General features: G+C 49.9%; 1 protein-coding gene across 1 annotated transcript; it reads left to right on the forward strand.

Annotated features, from left to right (window-relative positions):
- Positions 1046–27764, forward strand: SERPINB5 (serpin family B member 5). Its single transcript, XM_005697305.3, has 7 exons — positions 1046–1177; positions 8173–8347; positions 10235–10372; positions 12599–12716; positions 18323–18465; positions 23478–23645; positions 25472–27764. Exons 2-7 carry the CDS (start codon positions 8180–8182, stop codon positions 25862–25864), a joined length of 1128 nt encoding a protein of 375 aa, XP_005697362.1. The 5' UTR covers positions 1046–1177; positions 8173–8179; the 3' UTR covers positions 25865–27764.

Here is a 27823-nt window from a genome sequence, read left to right on the forward strand (position 1 = left end):
CTCAACGGTGTCATTTTCCAGGGGTAGCTGGCCAACATCACTCTCTAATGACCTTCTTGCCTCTACTAGTTCCCCTGATGCCTGAAATTCTACTTTCAGAGTTCAACTCATTTAGTTTATGACTTTGACCTGGTTCATAATAAAACACCCAAGGCATGGGGAGAAGGGAAGCTATTAGTCACTCTTAGTCACTCTCATTCATATAGCCAATAAGCATTAGTTGGCTGCACAGCTATCAAGACCATACCAAGTGCTGGCATTACAAAAATGAGTGAGGCTTACTTCAAGATTCTCATAGTGAGATAGAGGAGATCGTACAATAAAATAGATGATTATGAGATAACGTGGTAAATGAGCAACAGAGAACATCAAATGAGCATAGCAGATAAGTAATTGGCTCGGATTTAGGTCCTTTCCTGAGAACAGATTCAGGTAGGAAGGGAGTAGCTCCCAGCAAAAGAAGGAGCTGCTGGAAAGCAAGAACACTCTGGAAAACACAAAGAGATTTTCGAGCAAAGCTGGGTACTCCTAATCGCCGTATTTCATCCGAGGCCCGTCAACAATTTCTCCCAATCTGGTCTTACAAATTTTGCTGAGTAGCATGTATTCACAGAGTCTGTTTTGTCTGTGATCACTTTTCTCTTTTCTGGCATCTAGCAGAATGAGCTATGGAGGTGAGAGTACTTTCTGCGGCACCACCGTATTTGAAGAGTATGAATTGTCACGACCATCACATAGTCCTTCTATTTTATGTAATGTCACCTTCCGGCCCCACGTGGCCTGCTAGGGTAGCCCGTCTGTGTGTATGCATGTTAGCCTCAGGGAGAATCCGCCGACAGTCCCGTCCTGCCTGAGCACGTTGGAGGCCTTCAGAAGCTGTGCGGACAACAGCAACTTCAGTCTGAATCATTCTTTTCAATCGTGGACAAGCTGCCAAGAGGCGGGAGCCAGAAGAGCAGGCGCAGAAGTGGGCGGGCCCTAAGGGCGTGGCGTGGCCCGGTGGGCGGGGCCCCAGTCGCGTCGGGACTCCGGTGGGCGGGACCCAGGGGGCGTGGCGGGCCCGGTGGGCGTGGCCGCGGGCGAGTTCAGGTGAGCCGCTCCGGCCCAGCAGAGCTCCTCTCACGCCCAGGTCTGTCTGCATCTGGCTTGCCTTTCCCCGACCGTGCTGTAACTTCAGGTAAGCAAAGCGCAGGTAGCAGGGCTTGGTGGTGTCCCTGTTTTGGGCAAGTCTTAAAAGAAAGTAGCACTTTGAGATGATTTGCCATGGTGCGGAGGGGGCAGCACCGCGTCTTTTCGCCGGTGGGCTGTCGGCTGCGCGTGGCCATCATCCCTGCAAGGGCAGCGTTTGCTGCGCCCGGTCCTTTGGGAGCCAGGCATGCCAGGTACAAGGTCAGAATATGCAGAAACGGCAGGGGCGGGAGGTTTGGTGTATATGGAGAGGGGAGCCGGCGGGAAAGAGTGATCTACGGGGGAGAGTTGTCTCTGAGGACGTTTTCAGCCCTGCTTTGGAGCTCAGACTGTTTTGCGGCGCTGGTTCCAGAGAGGGTGTGGCGCCCTACCCTGAGGAAGCGGAGACGCACGGGACCGTCTGGGCGCCTTCCTGGCTGGCGCTGAGCGGGGAGGTTCAGACTTCGGAATCGCTCTTCTGCGCATTTTAAAGCATCCAGTTGCTGTCCGTTTATTTGCACCAGCGTTCTTCAGGGCTGGAAGTAGTCTCTCTCCCTATCTGGATTTCAAGATACTTGAAGCGAATCACATATTTCCAGCGTGTGTTCCTGGGCGACTTTTCGAACAGGTTGGCTCCTAGTTTCTTCCTCAGGGAAGCTACTGTGTTGATGGTTTTCTTCAAGCCTGTCACTCACACTAAAGAGCGGTTAACAGGCCAGGCTGTTCTCTAGGCTCCTAATCAGCTCAGGCTCAGATGAACAGAACTGGGGGCTCTGACACACCCTTCGGGTCCCCATCCCCTGTCTTGTGGGTCCCTCAGCCGATACAGGGCAGGACGAAGTGGAATCCAAACCGTCAGGCTCACAGCTCGCGGTCTCTTCCAGGTCACCATGAATTTTCTTTTCATTTTTGGCCGCGCCCTTTGGCGTGCGGGATTTTCATTTTCAGAGCAGGGTTGAACCCATGGCCCTTGTATTGGAAGTGCAGAGTCTTAACCACTGGGCAGCCAGGGAGGTCCCACCAGGAATTTTCTTAACAGCTCTGCCACCCCCACATCACGGAAGAGGGCTTGAGTAGAGCTGGGTGCCTCCAAACCTTGGTCCCGCCTGTATATGTGAGTGTTTGATAGGTTCCTGGCTGGGCCTAGAGACGGAAGCTTGTCTGAAGAAAGGACTCTCCGTATGAGTTGGCAAGTTTATACCTTTGCTTCCGAGCACCTGAGCTCTGCCACTTCGGTTCTTCTGGTCTGCGGGTTCAGTTTGAGGGTGTGAAGTCTCGGCAGTCTTGGTCGTCCTGATGTGGAGAGTCTGGCTCTAGTTTATGGTTAGGCAGCAGACAGATGGCTTGACGGTAAAGATCAGGCTTCTAAGCAGGTGGGAGCAAGTGTGATGGTTCAGGATATCTGTGAGAAGCAGAGGCTCCTCTCCATCGGAAATCAAGCATTCGACCTTACCACTGAGAATCACGTTCTTTCCCGCTAACAAGAGCTTTTCAGGTTACTTACTCGTTTCATTCAGACTCACACTATTCTTTCACACGGAAGAAGCTGGGAGACCTCCTGTTTTCTTAGTTTTCTTTCTCTGACTTCTTTCCTTGTGAGGTTGGAAAGCAAAAAGCAGAGACCATGTTTTTATTTTTTATGTATTTTTAGCCACACTGTGTGGCATATGGGATCTTAGTTCCCCGCGCAGGGATCGAACCTGTGTCCCTGCCTTGGGAGCTCGGAGTCTTAACCACGGGACCACCAGGGAAGTCCTGATACTGTGTTTCTAGACATTCCATTATAGTTGTTCCAACAGGCAAAATTTCTCAAGCGTTGCCTAAGGCCTGTCTCCACCAAAGGACCTTTATCTCACCCAGATGGTCTACAGATGAGAAGTCTAGGGGAATATTGGCTTAGATGCATCAGAAGTGTTAGAAATTGTGCAGGGGCCGATGAGCAGCTGTGAGTCTGAGGAGCGAGTCCCCTGCCTGTCCTCACACCCCAGTGCGTGTGTCCCCGTTGGTTCAGGACCCCTTTCACTGCCGTCTCTGAACTCAGTTCTCTCTGATCCACCTGGGAGCATGGCTCGCTCCTCCTTGTCCCTCAGGACCCCCGTTAGTGTGCCTTATCAGATGTCGCTGTCTCTGAGGAGGCCTCGCTGAGATTTCTACTAGGAGTGCACCGTCTCGCCTAAGAGCTGCGTGGTAACTTGTGCCCCCTGTCAAAACACCCATTGCGCCTGCAGACGCATCGTGCCATTAGGTGTCAGCTCTTCGGAGGCAGAAACCTGAATTACTCATATCTAGCGCGGTGCTGACACACCCTGCTAGGTGCTCAGTTGCAACTTATTAAATGAAAGCAGTGTAATGTCGATAGTTTCAACACTAATGGTAGAGAACAAGAGTTTCTTCCAGTAGGAAAATCAAGGTGGGGGGGGACTTTTGTTTTGATAAAAAAGAAAGAAATCATGTAAGTAAAAAAAAAGAAGAAAACATGTAAGGTACCCTGATGTCTCTAAGGGGGTAATCCAAGGCATGGAGGGTTTTTGGAACTCTAAAGGCTCCTGAGCGAGCAAATGCCAGCAAAGACACAATTACTGAGAAGGAAGGTGATAGGTGTGGTTGGGAACCAGGAGCTCAGAAGTAAGTGCCAGGTCTGGTCTGACCACTCTCACTCCCTGCGTGGGTGGCCTGGGAGAACCACTTTATCTCTGTGTCCCTCCCTTCCCTCACCTTTAAAATGAAGAGGTGGGGCCAGATTAAATCCAAACCAGGACCTTGTCTGCCTTTAAACGCCTATGACTTTAGGACGTATTGCAAATAAGAAAAACAAGGCAGCAGCTTCACAATGATGTTCCTACAGCTTTCTGTTGCTTATTGTTTTTGCATTACTACTGTAACTCCTCTCTCACGTTTCTCTGATTAAAATAAAAGTGTCTTTTAAACTTTTAAGTGACTAGAGGATGTCGTGTCTTCCATGTTGAAACTGTGAATGAAATTCTCCTTGTTCTAATCATTAGGTTTTCATGAAAATGAAAGACATTATCTCTGTAATAATGGAGTAACAAAATGAAGACTCTGCAGAGACTTTAGCACTCTGACCAGGTCATTCGATATGTACATTTACCGTGTAGGAATTGCTAATCTCTGTTCTTGTATCCATAATTTTCTTTTTGGTTTGATGTTTTTATTTATTTTTTTCTGGAGTAGAGTTGCTTTACAAAGTTGTATAAGTTTCTGCTGTGCATATCGCCTCCCTCTTGGGCCTCCCTCCCATCCCTCTCCCCCAGTCCCAGCCCTCTGGATCCCTCAGAGCCCCAGGCTGAGCTCCCAGTGTGATTCAGCAGGTTCTGACCTATCCATTTTATCCATGGTAGTGTGCCTACATCACGCTTAATCTCCCAGCTAGCTCGTCCTGCCTGCCCCCCAGCACCCTGGCCCACACATTGTTCTCCGTTTGTATGTCTATTCCCGCCTGGAAGTAGATTGGTTTGTACCAGATGAATCTAGATTTCGCCATCATGATTTCACACACATGCGTTAGTATACGATACTTGTTTTTCTCTTTCTGACTTGCTTCACTCTGTATGACAGACTCTGGGTCCATCCACATGTCTAAAGTGATCCAGTTTTGTTCCTTTTTGTGGCTGAGTGATATTCCATGGTATATGTGTACCGCATCCTCTTTACCCATTCATCTGTTGATAGACTTTTAAGTTGCTTCCATGTCCTGGCTATTGTGTTAATAAATAGTGCTGCAACGGACATTGGAGTACATGTCCGCTTTTGAATTATCGTTTTCTCAGGGTATATGCCCAGTACTGTGATTGCTGGGCCGTATGGTAGTTCTAATTTTCACAGCATTTGCTCTTGCAAGATGGTCTGCTTAGGAACCTGACCCATTTTCTTGTGCATGCTTTGCTAAAGTTGCCAAGATTTGTTGAAACGCTTCAACTTGCAGCACAAGGAGGTAGCCATTGTCTGTGACCAAATTCTTCCCTTGAACTATCTCAGACCAGAAAGCTTTACAGTGTTTTTAGGTCACTTTGAGCTAATTACCAAGCAACTGATCAGATTTACCAGGCAACACTTGACTAATTACTTGTCTCTGTGGCCAACTTAGATGTTAAGCGTGTCCTGATTTACATTCTCCAACAGGGACTGAAGCTAAGCCTTGGATTGCAACAGTGTTAGCTATGTTGTGTAACTAACTGTGCTTAAAGGCGCCATGATCTTGTATCCACTTAGAGCCATTTGGATGAAGTGCTCTCAAATGCTACAATGAATGAATGAGAGATGCTTTGGTCCTCACCCTTTGATCCACTTGTGGGATCCGCACTTAGACGTTTGCAGTCAAACTTCCTCAGCAGACTACTCCAAGGCTTTAAACACACAAAAGGCATCAAGCTTTAATGTTTGTTATAAATGATGCAAAATTATTCGGCTTTCTTCTCTTAGCTGGTTGGAAATATATGCCTGGAAGAAACAGGCATGTTTTAACAAACACAAGTAGTTGGTGTGTTTTCGTATTGTGTGGTTAGGGCTTCAGTTGTTTGAGAAGTTTGCAGGCATTTGGGTTTAGGTTTCTCTACTGGGTGAAAAAATAGCCTTTTCTATTTGGAGAGAAATAGCTCCTGTTGAATTTTAGTCACAGATAAGCTCAGTATTATTGTTAAACTCGCTGTTGGAAAAAGCCGGGCTTCTTGTCCTGAAAGTTTGGGATTCCCCAGACCTTTAAATTTCCCTGTGAGGGGCGCATGCTTCTGTGCATCTCACTGCCCTCTGCCCTCCTGCTGGGGGTCCTCTTCCCCCGAGAGTTCACTCTCCTTTCACGGCCCCCGCCCTCCCCAGAGGAGAGAGAGTAAGGTACTAGGCCTTAAAGAAATGTAAGGTCCCTGGCCTGACTTCAGGTTACCTTTTTTTTTTTTTAATGTTTTTAATGTCTATTTTTATTTATTTATTTGGCTGCGGTTGGTCTCACTTGCCACACGTGGGATCTAAATCCCTGACCGGAGACCAAACCCGGGCCCCTGCACTGGGAGCTTGGAATCTTAGTCCCTGGATCTCCAGGGAAGCCCCAGTTACCTTATCATAGGTTCATAATGGAAACGCTGAGGTCGCTTGGCTGTACTTATCAGACATGGGAGAAAGCAGTCACTGGAGAAGATCAGTGAGCATGAACAGGGCAACAGAAAAGTGTTTCTTTTTGCTAATAAACTTATGACTGAGACTCATTATGATCTTTTGAGGTCTGCCCTATACACAAGCCACATGTCTCAAAAAAGGGAGAATTCTGAAGGACTGTGTGGAGACCTAGGGCACGCTCCTTGATCTTAGTCTCTTGCCTTGGCATTTTGAAATTCTGTTCAGGGATAAGGTGCACAGTTGAGATCCTGTTCATGCATTCGACCCTAACGCGTCCTTGGCTCCTGACTGACGGAAGCCCTCTGTCTCGAGCGGCGATGCTTCGTCTGCGGCCAGGGAGCGCTTCCTACCCGAGGACCGTCAATGTCGTGTTCGCTCTTGCTGTCTGAATACGCGGCTGCACAGTGCTCGAGTGCCTTGGGGGAATGCTTCAAACCTCGACCCGTGGGATGGCCATCCACGGGTAATGATGCCCCTTACGTGCCATCCTGGGGTCAGGCAGAGCTGAGGGGCTCATGCAGCTCAGCTTGGCTTCTAGAAGGGACTATGCCCTGACCGCTGGATTTACCCGGGAGCCTTCAGGCTTCATCAGGCAATATCTGCTGCTCTAGGACTAGACAGACAGACCTTTCAGTAGCACAGCGGTTGTCAAACTTTAACCTCCAGATCCCTTTACACTCCTAAAAATAACTGAGAATCCCAAAGAGTTTTTTTTTAATGTTGCTTATATCTATTGATATGTTAGAAATTAAAGCTGAAAAATTTCTGAAAAACTCATTAACAATAATGGAACCATTACATAGTACCATGGATAGCATACTTTTATGAAAAATAACTTTTCTAAAGTGAAATAATACAAAGAGAAGAGTAACATCATTTTTCATTTCTGCAAATATCTCTAACGTTTGGCTTCACAGACGACTGAGCAACTCCACCACCACCAGCACTGCAGGCTCTGGAAAACTCCACTGTGCATCTGTGAGAGAGTAAGAGTGAACGGAAGTGGTGTCTAAGCGCTGTTATGAAAATAGTCTCAGCCTCATGGACCCTGCGAAAGGACCTTCGGGCCGCCAGGGCATCTGTAGGGAAGCTCGGCTTCAGAGCAATGAGGTTCTCAGGCGAGACCAGAGGAGGCCACTGCTTCGGTCCCCACTTCTGTCGCTGAGTCGCTCAGTCGCGTCCGACTCTTTCGGAGACCCCGTGGACGGCAGCCCATCAGGCTCCTCTGTCCATGGGATTCTCCAGGCAAGAACGCTGGAGAGAATTGCCATCCCCTTCTCCAGGGAATCTTCCCAACCCAGGGACTGAACCTGGGTCTGCTTCACTGCAGGCAGATTCTTTACCACTGAGCCCTGGGCTCCATATTTTTAGCTGAAGCTGCCTTCTCTCTCTTTAACTGAAATCACACAGAACTGCTGTGACTTGACTGTTTTTGAAATCTACAAAAAATTCAATTTTATATGGTTTAACCTAAATCCTAATTGAAACAATATAGATAAATAAACTGATTTTCATCAGTGTTGACGATTGTCCTGACTACATGCAGAGAAGAGGTGTCCCGACTGACAGTTAATCTAATTAGTTACACTAATCCCACTCCTGACAGACAGTGGTCATTGTAGCCGAGTGGGCCTGGATTCAGAGGTTCAGGGCAGAGCTGTCCCGAGAGAGGGCCTCGCATCTGGACACTCAGACCTCAGGCCGTGCAGGCAGGAGCTTCGTCACCGCTGGCTTTAGGTTCACATTTACCGGAGGGCCCTGCCTCTCTTCCGCCCTAGCCCATGGCTTTGACTTGGATTCTTACTGAGTTGGCCGGATGCAGTCGAGGACACTCGAAAGATGCTTTGGAAATAACCTCTCTCTTGTCCTTTGTTCCAGGCCCACAATGGAGGCCCTGCGACTGGCGAATTCTGCTTTTGCAGTCGACCTGTACAAACAGCTGTGCGAAAAGGAGCCGGCGGACAACATCCTCTTCTCTCCTATCTGTCTGTCCACCTCTCTGTCACTTGCTCAAGTCGGTGCCAAAGGGGACACAGCAGATGAAATTGGGCAGGTAAGGCCCGTAGCTTGCCTCTGCTTTGAGTAGGAAAGAATAATCAAGACGCACCGGTGGTGTCTGGGGAAAGGCAGTGAGGCTCTGTGGTCAGGTTTGCTCAGGCCTGAGTATTTTCCCACTTTTAGCGCTCTCTCAATTTACTTTTTAAATGTGAAAGCTCATAAGTCTGGCCTGCAACCCACGTTTAGAACAGGCACTGTGTTGTGAGGGAGAACCCGGGGATTAACTAGGCAATCAGAAGCATTTCCACTAACAAGTGGCCTTTGACAAGTCATGTGACATCTTTCTACCTGTTAGAATGTAAGTGTCAGTCAAAAGGATTTTTGTTAATGTTCCACTGCAAATACCCCAACCAGGAAGAGTGTATGTCTATACCCTCTGTCTTACGCACAGAATTTATTTATAGCATCCTGCTTTATATTAACATGCAGGCTCCACTATATTTCAATCCATAGTATATTCTGCCCTGTTCTATATCCCTTCCCTACTGGATAGATAGAATGTATCCATGCTTATTTCAGTGGAGAATTTACACTTGAGATTGAGTGGGACTTGAAGAGGAAACTTCCTTTGTGGGGAGAGGAGCTTCGTCTCTTCATCTCTCTTTCTCCCACCGCACCACCCCTACCCCACCTCCCTCTCCTCACCCCTCACCTACCATTAGAGAAGAGACGGAAGAGAGCGCTTCTGGCCCTGTGCCTGCTCCTGGGTGAGAGTAAAGGCCCTTTCTGCGCTTGCTATTGTGCTCCTACAGTGGTTACCTGGGTTCTTTAACTTTCTGGTCTCTTTGCTGTTCAGTAGGCGTGACAGTCATGTACCACTTTGGACCAGCCACTTCGACCCTGCAGGGCTGAGGCTGTGTGACTCACGGGTGCAGCGTGCCCATAAGTGACGTCACCTGAGGCGTGGCATCAGGTCAGGATGGGGAGAGAAGCACCTTATCCTGATGTCATGTTTTGGGCACCATGGAGCCGAGAAGATGCTGGGTTATTGGTTGGAACCAAAAAGTTAGGGATAAAATAAAAGGTTTTAAGCCTTCCAGGAAATAGCATCCTGGTTTTAAGTGGCTTATTACTATAAAAATAACTATTAACATTTCGAATCCATATAATATTTTAGATGGTTCACAGATGGTGTCTGTAACCCTCACAGCAATTTAGACAGCTAGGTGTTGTCAGCCCATTTTGCAGAGCAGAGAGTGAAGTTCTGAGAGTTGGGCAGGACATTTCCAGTAGGTACAGGCTGGGATGAAAGGCCGGACTGCTAACCCGTAGGCCATGGATGGCGCGGAGCTGCCTACCTTAAATGACTCCATCAGCGCATTGGCACTAGTTAGGACACCGCAGGAACTCTGGAGACACCTGTACACTGGAATCTGACACTTGCCTAGTGATTGTCTCTTGGCATTAATTTCTCTCTTCTTGTCTCTGCATTGGGTAGAAATCTTAACCTACCTTCATCTTTTCCAAGTTTGGAGAAAAGCATAGAGGCGTCATTCTGAAGAAAGGGCAAATTTCCCTTGCAGTTAAAGCAAGAGACGGACCCCTCTATGCCGGTGTTTCTCAGCTGGGGACAGTCTGCCCTTCCCTCTCACCCTCTCAGGGACACTCAGCAGTGACCGGGGCACCTCTGTTGCCACGGTGGAAGAAGGCATGCTGCTGGCGTCCGGGGTGTCGGGGTGCCCTAGCACTGCCCCCTGCGCCCCTCCCCCTGGAATTACCCCGTCTGAACTGCCAGCAGCGCTAAGGTTGAGCAGCCGTGCTCTCTGGGAAGCTCTGTGTCAGACGGTCAGGCCCCGTCCCCAGGAGGCTGGCCATCGCCGTGTGTCCACTGCCAGGGAGCAGGCAGCGCTTCATGGGTGATGGGGATTTTTTTTCTTCACAGGTCCTTCATTTTGAAAATGTCAAAGACGTGCCCTTTGGGTTTCAAACAGTGACATCGGATGTCAACAAGCTGAGCTCCTTTTACTCCCTGAAGTTAATCAAACGGCTCTACGTAGAAAAATCTCTGAATCTTTCTACAGTAAGTGGCTCAGTGGAATTAGTAAGATTCAGCTGTTTACCAGGGGTAACATTTTCTCATGGTTAGACCAACGACTTTTTCTAGATGCTCATTTATGGTTTATTTAAAATAAATTAATCCCAGGGGAGAGGCTGAATACAGTGGGAATTAATTGCAGTCACATATTTTAACTTACAATACAGAGGAGCTATGAGCTTCCTTTTCCCTCTCAAACACCCACACACCCTACCCTTTGGCTTAGCTTCCTCACTGAGAGAGGTGGAAAATGGGTTTAATAACTCTCTAACAAATGCGTCTCTGTAGATGTAAGACAGCCCGTAATTTAAACCTCTTTCTCCTTCAGCGTCGGGGCGGGTGACCTGGGGAGATTTTAGGCTCTTTACCTTGCTTGTTCATGCACATGGTGTTCTTCTGATGTTTCCCAAAATCAGTCAGAAAAATACTAATTGTGTGAAGTGACAGTTTTCATCAGCCATGGACTAGTTTTGTTTGTTTTACCAGGCCGGTCAGGTCCATACAAGGCTGTGGTGGTAATTCTAGCTGTTTCTTGGAGGAATCATATAAAGAACACTGAAATATCCTTAACTTTGATCCAGAGTGTATCATAATATTTTAAAAATCTCCACTTGAAACACGTAGCCAACTTCCTCAACTACAGAGATGCTCATTCTCTACTTTAGTAATATTGAGTTCAGTTTGTGTTTGGATGGTCAGAATTTCAAGCTTTCTGACTCTTGACTCCCAGTTAAATATTTTGCCCTAGTTTTCCTGTCTTCAGGTAAGTGTTTGTTATTCTGGCAAGGATCTTCTGGGGATGTAGATCGCTAGATACTGTTGAGAGTTTCTTTTTGTTGCTTAAAGACACACACACACAGCCTTCTCCCAAAACAACCTCGGGGAATTAAAGAAATATTGAGATGTGAGTTGGGGCCCAAGAATGAAAACATTTAAAACCTCCTTGGTCCTTAAGGATGCTTAAACACATTCTGCTGCTGGCAGCAAAGACAGTGGAGGCCCTTCCTCTCCCAAGGTCTCTGGAATGTTCTAAGCTCTGTCAGTAAATGGTAACTCTTAGTCCCAAGGTTGGGTTGCAATGAACAGAATCCAACTGGCTAAGGCTCTGACTGCTCTGGAAAAAATCCAGGGAGTCCTGTACTCAGAAGTGAAGTGACGTGGCATTTAATCAGTCTGTGTTTAGTTTGGTTGAACTTCCATTCAACGTTTCGAATTATTTCAAACCAGGAGTTGCAAGCAATTTTTTAAAAGAGTGCTTTCCATTGCTTCCGCGGGTTGTATGTCATCTACAGATTTACTAGTAACAGTACACACAAGTGTGGTCTGTGGAGGGCCAATTTCGTCACAACTGCCTGGTGTTGAAAATGTGTATCCTCGGCTTTGGGTCACTTGAATCAAGATCAGCAGGGATGGGATTTAGCCTTTTGCGTTTTTAAGAAGCATTATAATTAGAAACACTGCTCTGTTCTTTGCAGCGCTGTTTCAAACTTTAATGTGCAGGTGAGTCATCTGGGAATCTTGTTAAAAATTCAGATTCTGATTCAGTAGGTCCAGGCTGGGGCCTGAGATTCTGCGTTTTTCCCTAAATATTTAAAATTTTACTTGGCTGCGCTGGGCCTTAGTTGCTGCATGTCAGCTCAGTTCCGTGACCAGGGACTGAACCCAGACCCTCTGCACGGGGAGCGTGGAGTCTTAGCTGCTGGACCACCAGGGAAGTCCTGAGATTCTGCGCTTTTAACAAGGTCCCAGGTGACACTGCCCATCTTGGTCCTTGGACCAGACTTTGAGTAGCAAGCATCTTTATAATCTTTATTTCAGTGTGGGTTAGATTTTTCTTCTCATAGAGTTCCCTTTTCCGTGCATTTCTTCCATTCTAAAACATCATATATAAATGTACACTTTTGTGTTTCTGAAATTGGAATTCATATAATTGTTGTGTGCCTTTACCGTAATGTTTCTTTTCTCCCCAAAGAAAGAAACTGATGGAGGCATTTAATACTCGTATTGTCTTAGAACTGAACAAATGAAGCAATACAAAGAAAATTCATTGATTTTTACACGAAGTTTCCATTTATATTATGTTACAGATTTTGAAAGGGCATCCATAGTAATAGACATTTAGAAGTCCTTGTGCTGGAATTGTGTAAGGGCACAATGGTTTGACTTCAGACTTTAAGGACTTTGTGATTTTATGAACTGGATGTTTTTTAGGAGTTCATCAGCTCCACCAAGAGACCCTATGCAAAAGAGATGGAGACTGTTGATTTTAAAGATAAATTGGAAGAAACGAAAGGTCAGATCAACAACTCAATTAAGGAACTCACAGATGGCAAGTATCCTTTACTTATCCTGCTATAAATCACTAAGTAAATTGACGGTGTCTTCTCATGAGTCTGCTAAGTATAAAATTGAACATCTGGAGGGTTCTTTGAATGTTTTCAGTACACGAGCCGAATTCTTGTGCACCAAGCCATTTCAACCACGCGGGTTTCTGGGTGTCTCCTGCCTCGGTCACGAGTTGGTGGAATTCCAGATGCTTCGGTTTAGTCTGCCTTGTCATGTTCCCAGACGGGCTGCCGCAAGCCCTGCTGGAGCCCCAGATGTGCCTCTAACAAAGGACAGCTTGGGGCAGTTTCCGAGGCTGGTTTTTCAATCAGGAAATGAAGGGCTTGGAATGCAAACTGATTATCCTCCAAGCTACTTTCAGCTCAGAATTCTACAAATTTATTAAGGAAAAAAGGACAAAAGGCCTTAGGTCATAAAAAAGGTGTTGAGAAAGTGGAACAAGACGACCACCATGGGGGAATCTTGTCTCAGCCTCCATCCGGTCGACCCTCTAGACGACCCTCTAGACGGCCCTCTAGACGGCCCTCTGGACGGCCCTCTGGACGGCCCTCTAGACGGCCCTCTGGACGGCCCTCTGGACGGCCCTCTAGACGACCCTCTAGACGGCCCAGGCCCCGGGTCTCTAGACGACCCTCTGGACGGCCCTCTAGACGGCCCTCTAGACGACCCTCTGGACGGCCCTCTAGACGACCCTCTGGACGGCCCTCTAGACGGCCCTCTAGACGGCCCTCTGGACGGCCCAGGCCCCGGGTCTCTAGACGACCCTCTAGACGACCCTCTGGATGGCCCTCTAGACGGCCCTCTAGACGGCCCTCTAGACGACCCTCTAGACGACCCTCTGGACGGCCCTCTGGACGGCCCTCTGGACGGCCCAGCCCCGGGTCTCTAGACGGCCCTCTGGACGGCCCTCTAGACGGCCCAGGCCCCGGGTCTCTAGACGGCCCTCTGGACGGCCCTCTAGACGGCCCTCTAGATGGCCCTCTAGACGGCCCTCTGGACGGCCCTCTAGACGGCCCAGGCCCCGGGTCTCTAGACGGCCCTCTGGACGGCCCTCTAGACGGCCCAGGCCCCGGGTCTCTAGACGGCCCTCTGGACGGCCCTCTGGACGGCCCTCTAGACGGCCCAGGCCCCGGGTCTCTAGACGGCCCTCTGGACGGCCCTCTAGACGGCCCTCTAGACGGCCCTCTAGACGGCCCTCTGGACGGCCCTCTGGACGGCCCTCTGGACGGCCCTCTAGACGGCCCAGGCCCCGGGTCTCTAGACGGCCCTCTGGACGGCCCTCTAGATGGCCCAGGCCCCGGGTCTCTAGACGGCCCTCTGGACGGCCCTCTGGACGGCCCAGGCCCCGGGTCTCTAGACGGCCCTCTGGACGGCCCTCTAGACGGCCCTCTAGATGGCCCTCTAGACGGCCCTCTGGACGGCCCTCTAGACAGCCCAGGCCCCGGGTCTCTAGACGGCCCTCTGGACGGCCCTCTAGACGGCCCAGGCCCCGGGTCTCTAGACGGCCCTCTGGACGGCCCTCTAGACGGCCCTCTAGATGGCCCTCTAGACGGCCCTCTGGACGGCCCTCTAGACGGCCCAGGCCCCGGGTCTCTAGACGGCCCTCTGGACGGCCCTCTGGACGGCCCTCTAGACGGGCCCGGGCTCTAGACTGGCCCTCTAGACGGCCCTCTGGACGGCCCTCTAGACGGCCCCAGGCCCCGGGTCTCTAGACGGCCCTCTAGATGGCCCTCTAGACGGCCCTCTGGACGGCCCTCTAGACGGCCTCTGGACGGCCCAGGCCCCGGGTCTCTAGACGGCCCTCTGGACGGCCCTCTGGACGGCCCAGCCCCGGGTCTCTAGACGGCCCTCTGGACGACCCTCTGGACGGCCCTCTGGACGGCCCAGCCCCGGGTCTCTAGACGGCCCTCTGGACGGCCCTCTGGACGGCCCAGCCCCGGGTCTCTAGACGGCCCCTCTGGACGCCCAGCCCCCTCTAGACGGCCCTCTGGACGGCCCCAGCCCCCGGGTCTCTAGACGGCCCTCTGGACGGCCCTCTGGACGGCCCAGCCCCGGGTCTCTAGACGGCCCTCTGGACGGCCCTCTGGACGGCCCAGCCCCGGGTCTCTAGACGGCCCTCTGGACGGCCCTCTGGACGGCCCAGCCCCGGGTCTCTAGACGGCCCTCTGGACGGCCCTCTGGACGGCCCAGCCCCGGGTCTCTAGACGGCCCTCTGGACGGCCCTCTGGACGGCCCAGCCCCGGGTCTCTAGACGGCCCTCTGGACGGCCCTCTGGACGGCCCAGCCCCGGGTCTCTAGACGGCCCTCTGGACGGCCCTCTGGACGGCCCAGCCCCGGGTCTCTAGACGGCCCTCTGGACGGCCCTCTGGACGGCCCAGCCCCGGGTCTCTAGACGGCCCTCTGGACGGCCCTCTGGACGGCCCAGCCCCGGGTCTCTAGACGGCCCTCTGGACGGCCCTCTGGACGGCCCAGCCCCGGGTCTCTAGACGGCCCTCTGGACGGCCCTCTGGACGGCCCAGCCCCGGGTCTCTAGACGGCCCTCTGGACGGCCCTCTGGACGGCCCAGCCCCGGGTCTCTAGACCGGCGCCTCTGGACGCGCCCTCTGACGGCCCTCTGGACGGCCCAGCCCCGGGTCTCTAGACGGCCCTCTGGACGACCCTCTGGACGGCCCAGCCCCGGGTCTCTAGACGGCCCTCTGGACGGCCCTCTGGACGGCCCTCTGGACGGCCCAGCCCCGGGTCTCTAGACGGCCCTCTGGACGGCCCTCTGGACGGCCCAGCCCCGGGTCTCTAGACGGCCCTCTGGACGACCCTCTGGACGGCCCAGCCCCGGGTCTCTAGACGGCCCTCTGGACGGCCCTCTGGACGGCCCAGCCCCGGGTCTCTGGACGGCCCTCTGGACGGCCCTCTGGACGGCCCAGGCCCCGGGTCTCTAGACGGCCCTCTGGACGGCCCTCTGGACGGCCCAGCCCCGGGTCTCTAGACGGCCCTCTGGACGGCCCTCTGGACGGCCCTCTGGACGGCCCAGCCCCGGGTCTCTAGACGGCCCTCTGGACGGCCCTCTGGACGGCCCTCTGGACGGCCCAGCCCCGGGTCTCTAGACGGCCCTCTGGACGGCCCTCTGGACGGCCCTCTGGACGGCCCAGCCCCGGGTCTCTAGACGGCCCTCTGGACGGCCCTCTGGACGGCCCAGCCCCGGGTCTCTAGCAGCACAGCTGCTGCCTCTGGCTCAGCGCTTCTCTGAGGCCGCTCCCTTTCCTGGCTCCTGCCTCCATGAAAATTCTCTGTGAGTTGCCTTCCTTGCTAAGAAGGAATCGGAGCTAAGATGGATTTGGGTGCCAATCGGTGTTCGCGTCCCCTTGCCCCCGACACAAGGAGAGATCTGCGGGGGACACAGAGCCTCGCGGGGCTTTCGGGTGCTTTGCGCTCCCCGGAGCCTGGGAAGGGACGTGTTTCCGCAGCAGAGGCCCAGCGCCGTGAGGTGGCCCCCTGGGCACTCTGACTCAGGAGTGGCAGAGCCGTCACTGTGACCGCAGGCCCACTGGTGGGGAGGACGTGGGCTGGGAGTCGTTCAAGCCTAGATTCAAACCCAGACACTGCCATTATTAATGGAGGGATTTGGACATGGAGTCTCAGTTTACAGTACAATGGAGCATATATTGCCTAACTTAAGCTTCACATGGCCGTCTGTGTGTGTGCTAAGTCACTTCAGTTGTGTCCGACTCTTGTTGATAGGTACTTGTTGTCTAGTTGCTAAGTTGTGTCTGACTCTTTTGCAACCCCATGAACTGTAGCCTGCCAGGACTGTAGCTTCTGTCCATGGGATTTTCCAGACAAGAATACTGGAGTAAGTTGCCATTTTTCTCCTCCAGGGGACCTTGTCAACCCAGGGATCAAACCCACGTCTCCTGCATCTGTAGGCGGCTTCCCGACCACTGTGGGAAGCCCATCGCATGCCCACACGCAGATGCGCACGTTGGCGTATATTTGTTATTGAAATGAACTTTCTTTGACTTTGTATACAAAGAAAGATCTGGCCTAGGTAACACTAGGTTAGGCACAATTTTAAAATGCATACCTGAAGAAGAGCTCCTTTTAAATTGCTGTGTAAGTTTTGCTTTAAAAACTGTTAACAAGTTGCACTTCGTCTCCAGCGGCCTCCATTTTAAAATCTTCAGAAGTTTGAATTTCTTCCTGGAGAAGGTAGTTAAGTGAAAACCTTCTGAATTTGAAATCAGAAGCTTGAGGTTTATTTAAGTCAATGCACTTGAGCTTCCGTGGTGGCTCAGACAGTAAAGAATCGGCCTCCAGTGCAGGAAACCCTGGTTCGCCGATCCCTGGGTCAGGAAGATCCCCTAGAGAAGGAAACGGCTCCTCACTCCAGTATTCTTCCCTGGGAAATCCCAGGGACAGAGTGGGAGCCTGGTGGGCTACAGTCCATGGAATCTCGAAGAGTTGGACACGCCTGAGCATCTAACACACACACACCCCCCACCATTAACCAGCTCCCTCCTTCTTCAGTGAGGCTGTTACGTAGTCAGCCCGTCACCTAGAACTGGCAGGATGGGTTACAACATTTGCAGGTCCCAGTGCAGAATGAAAACACAGGGCCCTTGGATAAAAACCACTGAGAATTTTAAGATGGCGATGAAACCCGTGCAGGCCCCTGCACACCTGGCCACAGCCCGGGGAGGGGGTCTGAGCCGTGGTGCGAAGATCTAAGAGATTAAGGCAAAGAAAAATCTTTTGCAAAGACATCAGTGCTAATCAGAAGCAAAGACTTTAAGGGTTTGCCATCATCGAACTGTTCTGTGTGTCGAGGGCTGAGCTCCGCGGTAGTCGCAGTTGTTCTGAGCCCATGGTGGGGATTATGGCTGACCTGGAGGCAGACACACCGGCAACAGAGCAGTCTGAGGAGGAGGGGCGGGAGCCTCGGGGTAAAGAGGAGAGCTCTGTCCAGGCATCAAACGTGCTTGACAGCTGGGTGAACCTGGAGAGCCACGTGGCCTCTCTGAGCCTCAGTGTCCTCATCTGTGAAATGGGGATGATGACCTTTGCCCTCCAGGATCGTCATGAGGGAAGTGAGATAGGACACGTGATAGTGCTGAGTGCAGGGCTGGGTAGGAAATAAGGTTTCTGGCATTTTTTTTTTTTTTTCCCATGAGCACAGGCTTTGAAGTCACAAAGAACTGGCTTTGAATCCTGAATTCCCCATTGCTCACGCATCGTGTTGGGCAAGGGACTTAACAGGGAGTCTCAGCTTCCTCATCTGTAAAGGGGGAGACGTGCAGGGCACCGCGCCTTAGTGTCCAGCATGGCCTTCCTCAGCGCGGTGGAGACGCCACGGCGGGGGCTGTGCTTTCCTCCTTCCTGCCCTGTTCCCTGTCACCCTCCTCCCCAGGTCTCTTGGAGAGGCTGGGTGTGGCGGGATGGAAGGAGAGAAGGGATCCTTTTGAAATGAGATGGGCTGGGCTACCAAGCCACATTATAGGTGTGGCTCTAGCCAGTGAGTGGACTTGTGTGTGGACATCAGAGGCGGTTTGGAAGAATAACCCTGTGCAATTTGTGGTTTCCTAAAATTGTTTGCAGGCCACTTTGAGAACATTTTAGCTGACAACAGTGTGAATGACCAGACCAAAATTCTTGTGGTTAATGCTGCCTACTTTGTTGGAAAGTGGATGAAGAAATTTCCTGAGTCAGAAACCAAAGAATGCCCTTTCAGAATCAACAAGGTACGTGGGCTGCATGGGGCAGACAGAGGATCCCAGCTGCAGGTCCAAAAAGTTACAGCCACGCAAGGGACCCTGGGGATTCACTCTGATGAGGGCAATTAAGGCACGAAAGGTGATCTTTTCCCAAGACAGCTGCCAGGGGTGAGTGTAGGAGAGACTCCATAATCCAGAGACTCGCAGTCTCTTTCTGGGATGTCCTTAGAGTCTGAGTAAGATTTTACAGAGCTTATAATACAGTGTGTGGTTAGTCGCTCAGTTGTGACCAATTGTTTTGTGACCCTGTGGACTGTAGCCCGTCAGGCTTCTCTGTCCATGGGATTCTCCAGGCAAGAAGACTGGAGTGGGTTTTCATTCCCTTCTCCAGGGGCTCTTCCTGACCCAGGGGTCGATCTCAGGTCTCCTGCATGGCAGGCAGACTCTTTACCGTCTGAGCCTCCAGGGCAGCCTTATAACATAGTGGTTAAATCTAAATCACCAACCAGAAAACAGCTATAGATGTTTGGGGCCATTAATAAGAAAGGAAAAGAAAAGAAACAAAGTAAATCCCAACGTCAGAGGTCTTTGGATCATCACGAAACATAACCATTTGGGAATCCTATTCCAGGTTAATAAACTCTGTGATTTCATTTCTCACCCGTTAGCAGTAGAGTACATGGTTCTGATATTTTAATTTAGAAAGTGCTTTGAGGTGCTTGCTGACCGTGCAGGAGAAAGCAGAGCTTGCTCATCTCCAGGGCTGGGAGTCATTATGGAGAAGAGTCACGAGCCTGCGTTGCAGGGAAGTACAGTTTCAATACTGCTGAGTGAGTGATGAAGTCCTAGACCCGAGACTGGAAAGCTGGCCCTTTCGTTGTGAGGTGGGAGACAGTGGGCCTCTGGGCTGGATGCCTGGTGTTTGTCACGTGGAGTAAAGCTGAGCTTTTGTTTTCCCCCAGACACTCCCGAGGACAAAGCTAGTGGCAGAAGCTGAGCTCTGCTAAAGCAGAGAGATAAGGTGCCCACTCCTGAGGTCAAGGAGTCTCCCCTGTCTGCAGGAGTGCAGGGAGGCTTCCTGGGGGCTGAATAGGGAGGGGACCTCACCCCATTCTAAGTGTGGACACACACCCATAGACCTCTGCCGTGGGATCCATTTTAGAAGAAAAGTTGTGCATGGATCTTGGGGAGGGTCCCTGGACCAGTCAGGTGTGAAGAAAGAAACAAGGTGATTGGCCAAAGGGAAACAAATACGGGGGCGGGGGGGGGGGGGACTGTCGCGCGTGAGTGGCTTGCGTCGCCTCCTCACTCAGGACGTCTCCGGGGGGTCTCTGCCCAGCTTCCGACTCACCCACGCCCCCTCGCTGCAGAGGCAGCCGATACCCTTTCTCTCTGTGTGTGCATCTCTGCTCTGCTTCTGAGGGAGATAAACAGACTGTTTTCCCGTTTGCTCACCCATACACTGTGGTGTGTCTCTAATAATAAACGTTGTACCTGTTTTTATAGTTTTTGCCTCCTTGAAACATTCTTGCTTTCAAACAGGGGCAAGAGCCAGGCCTACTTTTCTTCTAGCCTGTAGCCCCTGGTGGTTTAGCGGCTAGGACTCTTGGTTTTCAGCTGGGTTACCCAGGTTTAATTCCTGGGCAAGGATCTAAGATCTCTCTTCAGGACCGCTCACTGCTCTCCTGCTGAGAGCAGGTAGAGGACCTGGGAAACTCCAGACATTCATAGGATGGTGCGATTTGGTTTCGCTTGATGAGATCTGGCTTGTGATAAGAACACAGATTCAGAACTGTTCATCAGTCAGCAATATGGTGGAAGGAGCTCATTTACCCTGCAGCCCTGTCATGGACTCTAGTTCTCAGGTCTCTCCTAGAACCCACAGCTGTTTAGCCGCTCATTCGTCCGACTTCTGGCGATCCCGTGGACTGCAGTGCACCAGGCTTCCCTGCCCTTCACATCTCCTGGACTTTGCTCAGACTCATGTCCATTGAGCTGATGTTGCTAATGGTGCTTCTCACACCAGCTGCGGGGCCAGCCCAGAAAGTCATCAGGACCCTGCAATAGTGAGTGAGTTCACCACGAACTCTCGTGCTGATCAGGCTCACGTCTGTGTTTTTACATTTGTTAGTGAGTGTTTTACAGAGGTGGGTAGGACATGTGCAGCTCCTTTATTCTTGTTATTAAATCATGAAGCTAGGTCAGATCAACATCCTGGAGTCTTAGACTCTAGAAAGAGAATTAATAGGGATTTAAAATGCCATTGATCTCTCAGAGGTTCATCAAATGAAACACTATTCAAGGCTGTGTGGGGCTACACCCTGCTTTTGAATGAACAGGTTATTATCTTTCCTTTGAGTTGCTTTTGTCAGCTCCTAAACTTTCCGATGATGCTACTAAAACTTTTCCCATGCCCTTCCGTCTCATGTCTTTTAAGGGCTAGACTAAACTAATGAAGTTATATTATTAAACGTTTAGTATAATGCCTCTTCTGACAAAGCTGAACACACACACACGCACACACACACAGACACACACACACACATACACACACATGCACACGCACGCACGCACACACGCACACACGCACTCTGCATTTTCTGGGATGGTCGTTACTTAGTCTTATTTTCAGAGACATGTCTTAATTTATAATTTAGAAAATGGGATTATTGTTTCCACAGTCAGTGCTGAAAAATGAAATGGATTACAGTTTTTGATGATCACAGTTTTTGTGAATTCAGAAATGATTAGTAATCTAAACTAATGGAGATTTTTAGACAAATCTGTATCTTCTGTAAGAAATGGAAGAATTACCAGTTAATTGCAAAAGTAGTATTTTTTTTAAAATCATAATTTTGTTTTTCGTTATATGTAGAGGCAAAGTCTTCAATTATTTAATAACAACCAAATGTTTAATGAGCAGTTGTTCTATGCTGGGATACACCAGGTATAGACGTGGCTCCTACTTTGACTGTGGTCCAGAAGAGGCGGGGGCTGTTACATGCACACATACTTCTTTTCTGAAGCATTTCCCCCTTTTTGGCGTTTACACGCTGCTGTTTAGTTTCGGTTGTCCTGGGTCTTCAGTGCTGCCCTCGGGCTTTCTCCGGGTGCACAGTCTCCGAACTGCGGGCTCCTCTCTGTGGATCACAGGCTCTGGGCCCTTGGGCTTTCTCCGGGTGCAGTCTCCGCACGGCGGGGCTCCTCTCCGAGGAACACAGGCTCTGGGCTCGGGCTTTCTCCGGGTGCAGTCTCCGCACTGCGGGCTCCTCTCCGAGGAGCACAGGCTCTGGGCCCTCGGGCTCAGGAGCCGTAGTTCGCGGGCTCTAGGGCACGGGCACAGGAGATGCAGCATGAAGGCTCAGTTGCTCCACGGTGTGTGGGGTCTTCCTGGGCCAGGGATCTAACCTGCGCCCTCTGCATTGGCAGGTGGATTGTTATCCACCAGGAAAGGCTTACACACGTATTTCTAACACCGTGATGTGTTAAAATGGATATATATAGAAACAGTAGAAAAGGAATGTCTAGTTGGCTTGAAAATAGCTCTGGGTAAGGTTCAGCTTACTGTTGAAGATGCCAGATAAGAACTGTCCTATTATTTCTGCAGACTTGATGTTTGAAATTTCCCCCCAAAGAAATTCAGTTAACAGGCAAATATCCCGTGAGAGGTATAAACCCAGACAATAAGTTGGACTAAATTGCTATCAGTCTTTACTCCCTAGTATGAATTAATTTTTCTTTAGAAAATGAGTCACCTCTGTGGCGACAAGGTCAGATATTAACGGGGACACAGAGGAAATGGCCTGGGATGCTGCCTGGAGAGAAGGACTGTGTGATAGGAGCTGTAAAGGACTTCGAGAGAATTTTATTTGTAATCATTCTTAATTTTTAAAATTAGGAAATATTTCAAGTGTACAGTAAATTATGGAGGATAATATAACAAGAACCAATGAACCAACAAACACCTTTGTAAAATCTTTATATTTTGCCATTTCCGATATTTCAAAGGAAAAGTGTAGCCAGAGTTGCCCTGTCTTGCGTAGCCCCCTCCCCTCCCCTCTGCAGCGCCCCACTCCTGCCTCCCACCTTCCCCCCAGAGGGATGGCCATCCTGAGACCTCCAGTTCCCTCATGCTGCTGACAGAGAAACTGAGACCCAGGGAGGCTGCAGTGATTCCCTGAATGTCACGGCATCTGTTTATGTCACATCTGAGACCGAAACCCGAGGCCCTCCTGTCTAATCAGATCGGAGCAAGAAGAGGGGGTGGGGAGGGGTGACGGAACTCACAGGCAGACGGAGGACTAGGCGAGCGTGATTTTGCTCTGCTATGTGCTGACTTCTCCGTAATAGGCATTTTATGAGGAGAGGCTACGTAAATGGATATGCGGGTGTGTGCTGGAGTTGACTTTCAAGTGAGCTCCACCAGCAGTGGTTGAAAGATCTCATAACTACAAGCATCTATAAAGCCTAAGTTAATGTTTGCTTGGCCAGTCAGTCCATCTTATTGTTAAAGTTTTATATGCACAAGTCCAGCATCATATCATGTATAGTTCCTGTAGTTATAAAGCACATGAATGGCTTTTCAGAGGAAGTCATAAACTCTTGACAGGACTGTGTCTGTCTGTGTGGATCCCCCTGCCACCGCTTTAAGCCATGACGACTTGAAGCTATATTAGGAACAAATTTATGTGCTGTGTGTGTGTGTATATATATACACACATTGTGTGTGTGTGTGTATATACACACATTGTGTGTGTGTGTGTATATACACACACATTGTGTGTGTGTGTGTATATACACACACATTGTGTGTGTGTATATATACACATTGTGTGTGTGTGTATATACACATTGTGTGTGCGTATACACACATTGTGTGTGTGTGTATATACACACATTGTGTGTGTGTATACACACATTCTGTGTGTGTATATACACACATTGTGTGTGTATGTGTATATATACACATTGTGTGTGTGTGTGTGTGTGTGTGTGTGTGTGCGAAAAGCAGGCGGAGCAAATTTCTTCTCGTTTTACAGACAGACACCAAGCCGGTGCAGATGATGAACATGGAGGCCACGTTCTGTATGGGCCACATCGATGGTGTCAACTGTAAGATCATAGAGCTTCCCTTTCAGAACAAGCACCTGAGCATGCTCATCCTGCTACCCAAGGACGTGGAGGATGGGCCCACGGGCCTGGAGCAGGTGAGGGCGGCGGGATGCAGCGCGCATGCGCAGTGGCGCCAGGAGGCGCTGGGCGGCCTCGAGGGGCCGACGGAGGGCGCCCGGTAGCCTTGCCCAATGGGCTCCAACGGTTTCAGGGTTCTTTTGGGGTTTTCCTCCTCAATATTAAAACAGCTAATATTTATTTGGTACTTACAGTGCGCCAGGAACTGTAAGTTCACGCACGCACTGGTCATCCGATTCTCACTGCAGTCGCAGGAGGTAGAAGCTGTTCCCCCGAGTCCTGAGTTCACCAGGGCACGCAGGCACAGAGGGCTGGGTGCGTGGCGCGAACGCGTGCCTGGGACGCAGAGTCGGAGTGTGAGCCCAGGAGCTTGGAGCCTGCGCTCTTTACGTTCCGAACGCCAGGCTGTGCTGCGCCCTGCTGTCACTCAGGCGTGTCCACTCTTTACGACCCCATGGCCTGCGGCTCAGCAGGCTCCTCTGCCTGCGGATTCTCCAGGCAAGAAGGCTGGAGTGGGTTGCCGTGTCCTTCTCCAGCGGATCACCCCCACCCAGGGATCGAACCCAGGCCTCCCGCATTGCGGGCGGATTCTCCGCCTCTGCGCCCCCGGAAGTGCCTCTCTGGGGAGCCTAGGACTCGCTTCTTTACTTCCGGCCGCTCAGCTACTGCCTGCTGCGGTGGGTGGGCCCGCTCGGTCTCGACCTCCCTGCTGCTTTGGTTCTCATCATGCTCTATCTGTTACTGTATGAACTGAGTCATAGCTCCTGTCTCCCTTTTCCTTCTGTTCCTTCTTCTCTCTCCCTTTTATAGCCCAGCAGGTTCCTCTGTCCCTGGGATTTCTCGGGCAAGAATATTAGAGTGGGCTGCCATTTTCTTCTCCAGGGGCTCTTCCTGACCCAGGCGTTGAACTGGCGTCTCGTGATTCTCCTGCATTGGCAGGCGGGTTCTTTAACCACTGCACCACCTGGGAAGCTTTGGTCTTAATAATTTGTTTTAAGTGAAACAGTATCCATGAAGAATACTTATCATAGATTAGCAAGAGAGTCCAATGGTTCCCTCCCCCATTAGAAAACAAGCTGATGATCCGCTTGTGACCTTGTCATCTCCCTGATTTTTATAGGTTTCTTAGGAGTAACTTCAGTGCAGATTGCCTCATGTAGTAACAGTCAAGATATTATTCTCTGTTTAACAGGCATGTCTCCTCTAGCCAGTGCAGAGACTGCAAGGGCAAGGAGCAATTTGAGATTTGCTCAATGAACAATTTTAGGACCAAATCATTTCATGCATCATTGCATATCTCTCATTTTAAACATAACCAACTGAAATGGATGCATTCAGCACCTATGGTCTCAAAGAATGACCTTAGACAGTTCAAATTCTCATTTTGAAAAGGGTAACTTTAGCTTAAATTTATTAAATTTGATGCTCTGCCTAGGGCATGAATATTTTAGGTTTCCTAGTAGAGGAATTAAAGTAAGAATTCAGTAAATACAATGCATAGACAGTTTTCTAATTTCATATTTGTCACCATTATCCATGCATCGTCATAAACCATGGACTTGTCTCTGTAGAGCTCCTCTCTATTAGAAGAAATGCTCTCATAAGTTTCAGAGCGGAGGGACCACTGTCATGAGGTGTATGGGAGTATGACGCTGGGCGGCTTGGTGGCCATTTTTAAGAGAACCTCATCACATACCTAAACTGCAGAGTCGGTTCTGTCTTTGATGGACCATCTGTACTACTTCCAAATCAGGTCCTCAGTGACGCTGTATGCTTTTAATCGAGTAGGATCTTTTACAGTTGGAAATTAAAAAAATAATTTCCTCTGCTTTTTGTCCTTCAGGTCGAAAAACAACTCAACTCAGAGACGCTCTTGCAGTGGACAAATCCCAGCATGATGGCCAACGCCAAAGTCAAACTGTCCATTCCAAAATTTAAGGTGGAAAAGATGATTGATCCCAAGGCTAGTCTGGAAAACTTAGGGCTGAAAAACATCTTTAATGAGGATACCTCTGATTTCTCTGGGATGTCAGAGACAAAGGGAGTGGCCCTCTCAAATGTCATTCACAGAGTGTCCTTAGAAATAACTGAAGATGGTGGGGATTCCATAGAGGTGCCAGGGTCACGGATCCTGCAGCACAAGGATGAGTTCAATGCCGACCACCCCTTTATTTACATCGTCAGGCACAACAAAACTCGAAACATCGTTTTCTTTGGCAAGTTCTGTTCTCCTTAAGTGGCGGAGCCCGGGCTAAGTCCACCCAGCTTCTCTGCCGACTCTGCATCCAGAGAACCATTTTCTGAATAAATACATTGTTAATACTGCTGGGTCGGGAAGCCACCGGCGCACACCCCAGTGGACCTTTTTTCTAATCCTTTTTTTGGTTTTTTATTTTCCCTCCCACTCCCTTAGAAGACGGTGCTTTAAGGAATCACCTTAGAGAAAAAAAATTCGTGTTCATTATTTGTCAGACAATCCAGGGTTATTGGCAGGAACACAGTCTTTCTCAAAGAAAATTCCTCTAGGGAGGATCTAAAGAATTTTTATTACCAAAGCTTAGCCTTCCCTCTCTGGGATGCAGAATGCACTAAACGTCCTCTTTTTCCTGGGACATGGGCGCTGCAAGGCTTTCCTGGCATGAATGAGACTTGGGGGCAGTACATCCACAGCTCCTTATGCTGAACATAAGGGAGCAATATTTCCTTCAAAGTCTGACTTTGGGGGGATTTTAGAAAGATAATATGTTGCATATACTGTATGTTATGGGGTTCCACTGACAGAAGCTGGAACATCACCCTATAAAACCAACACCTTAATATTTCTGCCATGAAATGTAGGACATTGGCACAAAGCAAACAAAGACACTGGGGAGCCCCAAATGTCAGGCTTTGCTGCCAAATGGGCATGTCTCCTGCTTACAAAAGGACTTTGTTTTCAGAACTTTGTGGACTTTTGGAGAGTTGGACCTGCGGTAACCAAGGGGCAGCACCTCAGTGGGAAGTTCAGGTCTCAATAAAAATCCGCCATAGGGCAGCACAGCGGGTTAAGCAGAGTTCTCCGTGCCAGGCAGCAAGCCCATCACTTGTCTGTCTCGCACATATTATCCACAGTGTGTATGTGACAGTTCTAATCTCCTAGTTCCTCCCACCCCACCCCTTCCCCCCTTGGTATCCACTAGTTGACAATACCGTATCCTATATTTGAAAGTTGCTAAGACAGCAGATCTTAAAAGTTCTCACCACACTCATGCAAAGCTGTAAGTGGGTGAGGCGATCGATGTGTTAACTCACTTTATTGCGGTGGTCATTTCGCAATATATTACAAATACTCAATCATTACATTGTCCACCTTAAACTGGTACAATGTTTTATGTCAAGTATATCTCAGTGAAGGTCAACAACAACAGCAACGAAAAAGATTTAACAGATTGCTGCAGAATAAATAATTTAAGCCTAACTTAAAAAAAATCACTTTCACTTTTGATAGAATGCCCACCTGTTGCTGGGTTGGCGAGAGACCACTGGCAGGAAACTCTAACCGACTCAAGCTTGTGGATGTCTGACCACCAGGGACTTAAATGCATCTGGACTCTCACAGTAGGCAGTAGAGGAATGCTAGGGTGTTGCAGGGGCTTGCGTCCTTGCTGTGATTTAGTGGGACGGGGGGAGGAGCTTAATGCTTTGGGCGGGCAACTGAAAACGCTCCTGCTGCCTCAGTGCATATGTTTCTCAGCGTCTACGGGCTCAGTTACTGAGGATAGCTGGTCGGTAACGCGTAACAATAGCAAGTTTTCAAAGATGTTTCTGAGAAGTTACCTGTGTCACAAGTTCAAGTGTTAATTCACTGCAGAAAGAGGGTGGCTGGGAGGTTTGAATTTGGAAGGACGGCAGAAGTCCTTCCCCACCCCTCCAAACCCCCGCCGGCTTCCTTGTAAATAGGTTGGTTCAACTTTCTTCTTGCTCTGAAGGCTCAGTATTGAATTCCTTTTATGCTGTTGAAAATAAAATATTATTGAATTACAAGACTTTTTTCCATGAAAGTTGGATTTTCTATTTTGAAATAGAACCAAGCCAACCACTGACAAAATGTTTTTTTGCGGGGAGGATTGATGTAGAATAAACAGAAAGAAGAATAATGACTGCCCCTATTTCTGGTCTGTCTTCCTTCCTGCACACCAGCTCTTGCTTCCTGCTT

This window comes from Capra hircus, chromosome 24, assembly GCF_001704415.2.
Source record: "Capra hircus breed San Clemente chromosome 24, ASM170441v1, whole genome shotgun sequence".
NCBI classification, from domain to species: Eukaryota; Metazoa; Chordata; class Mammalia; order Artiodactyla; family Bovidae; genus Capra; species Capra hircus.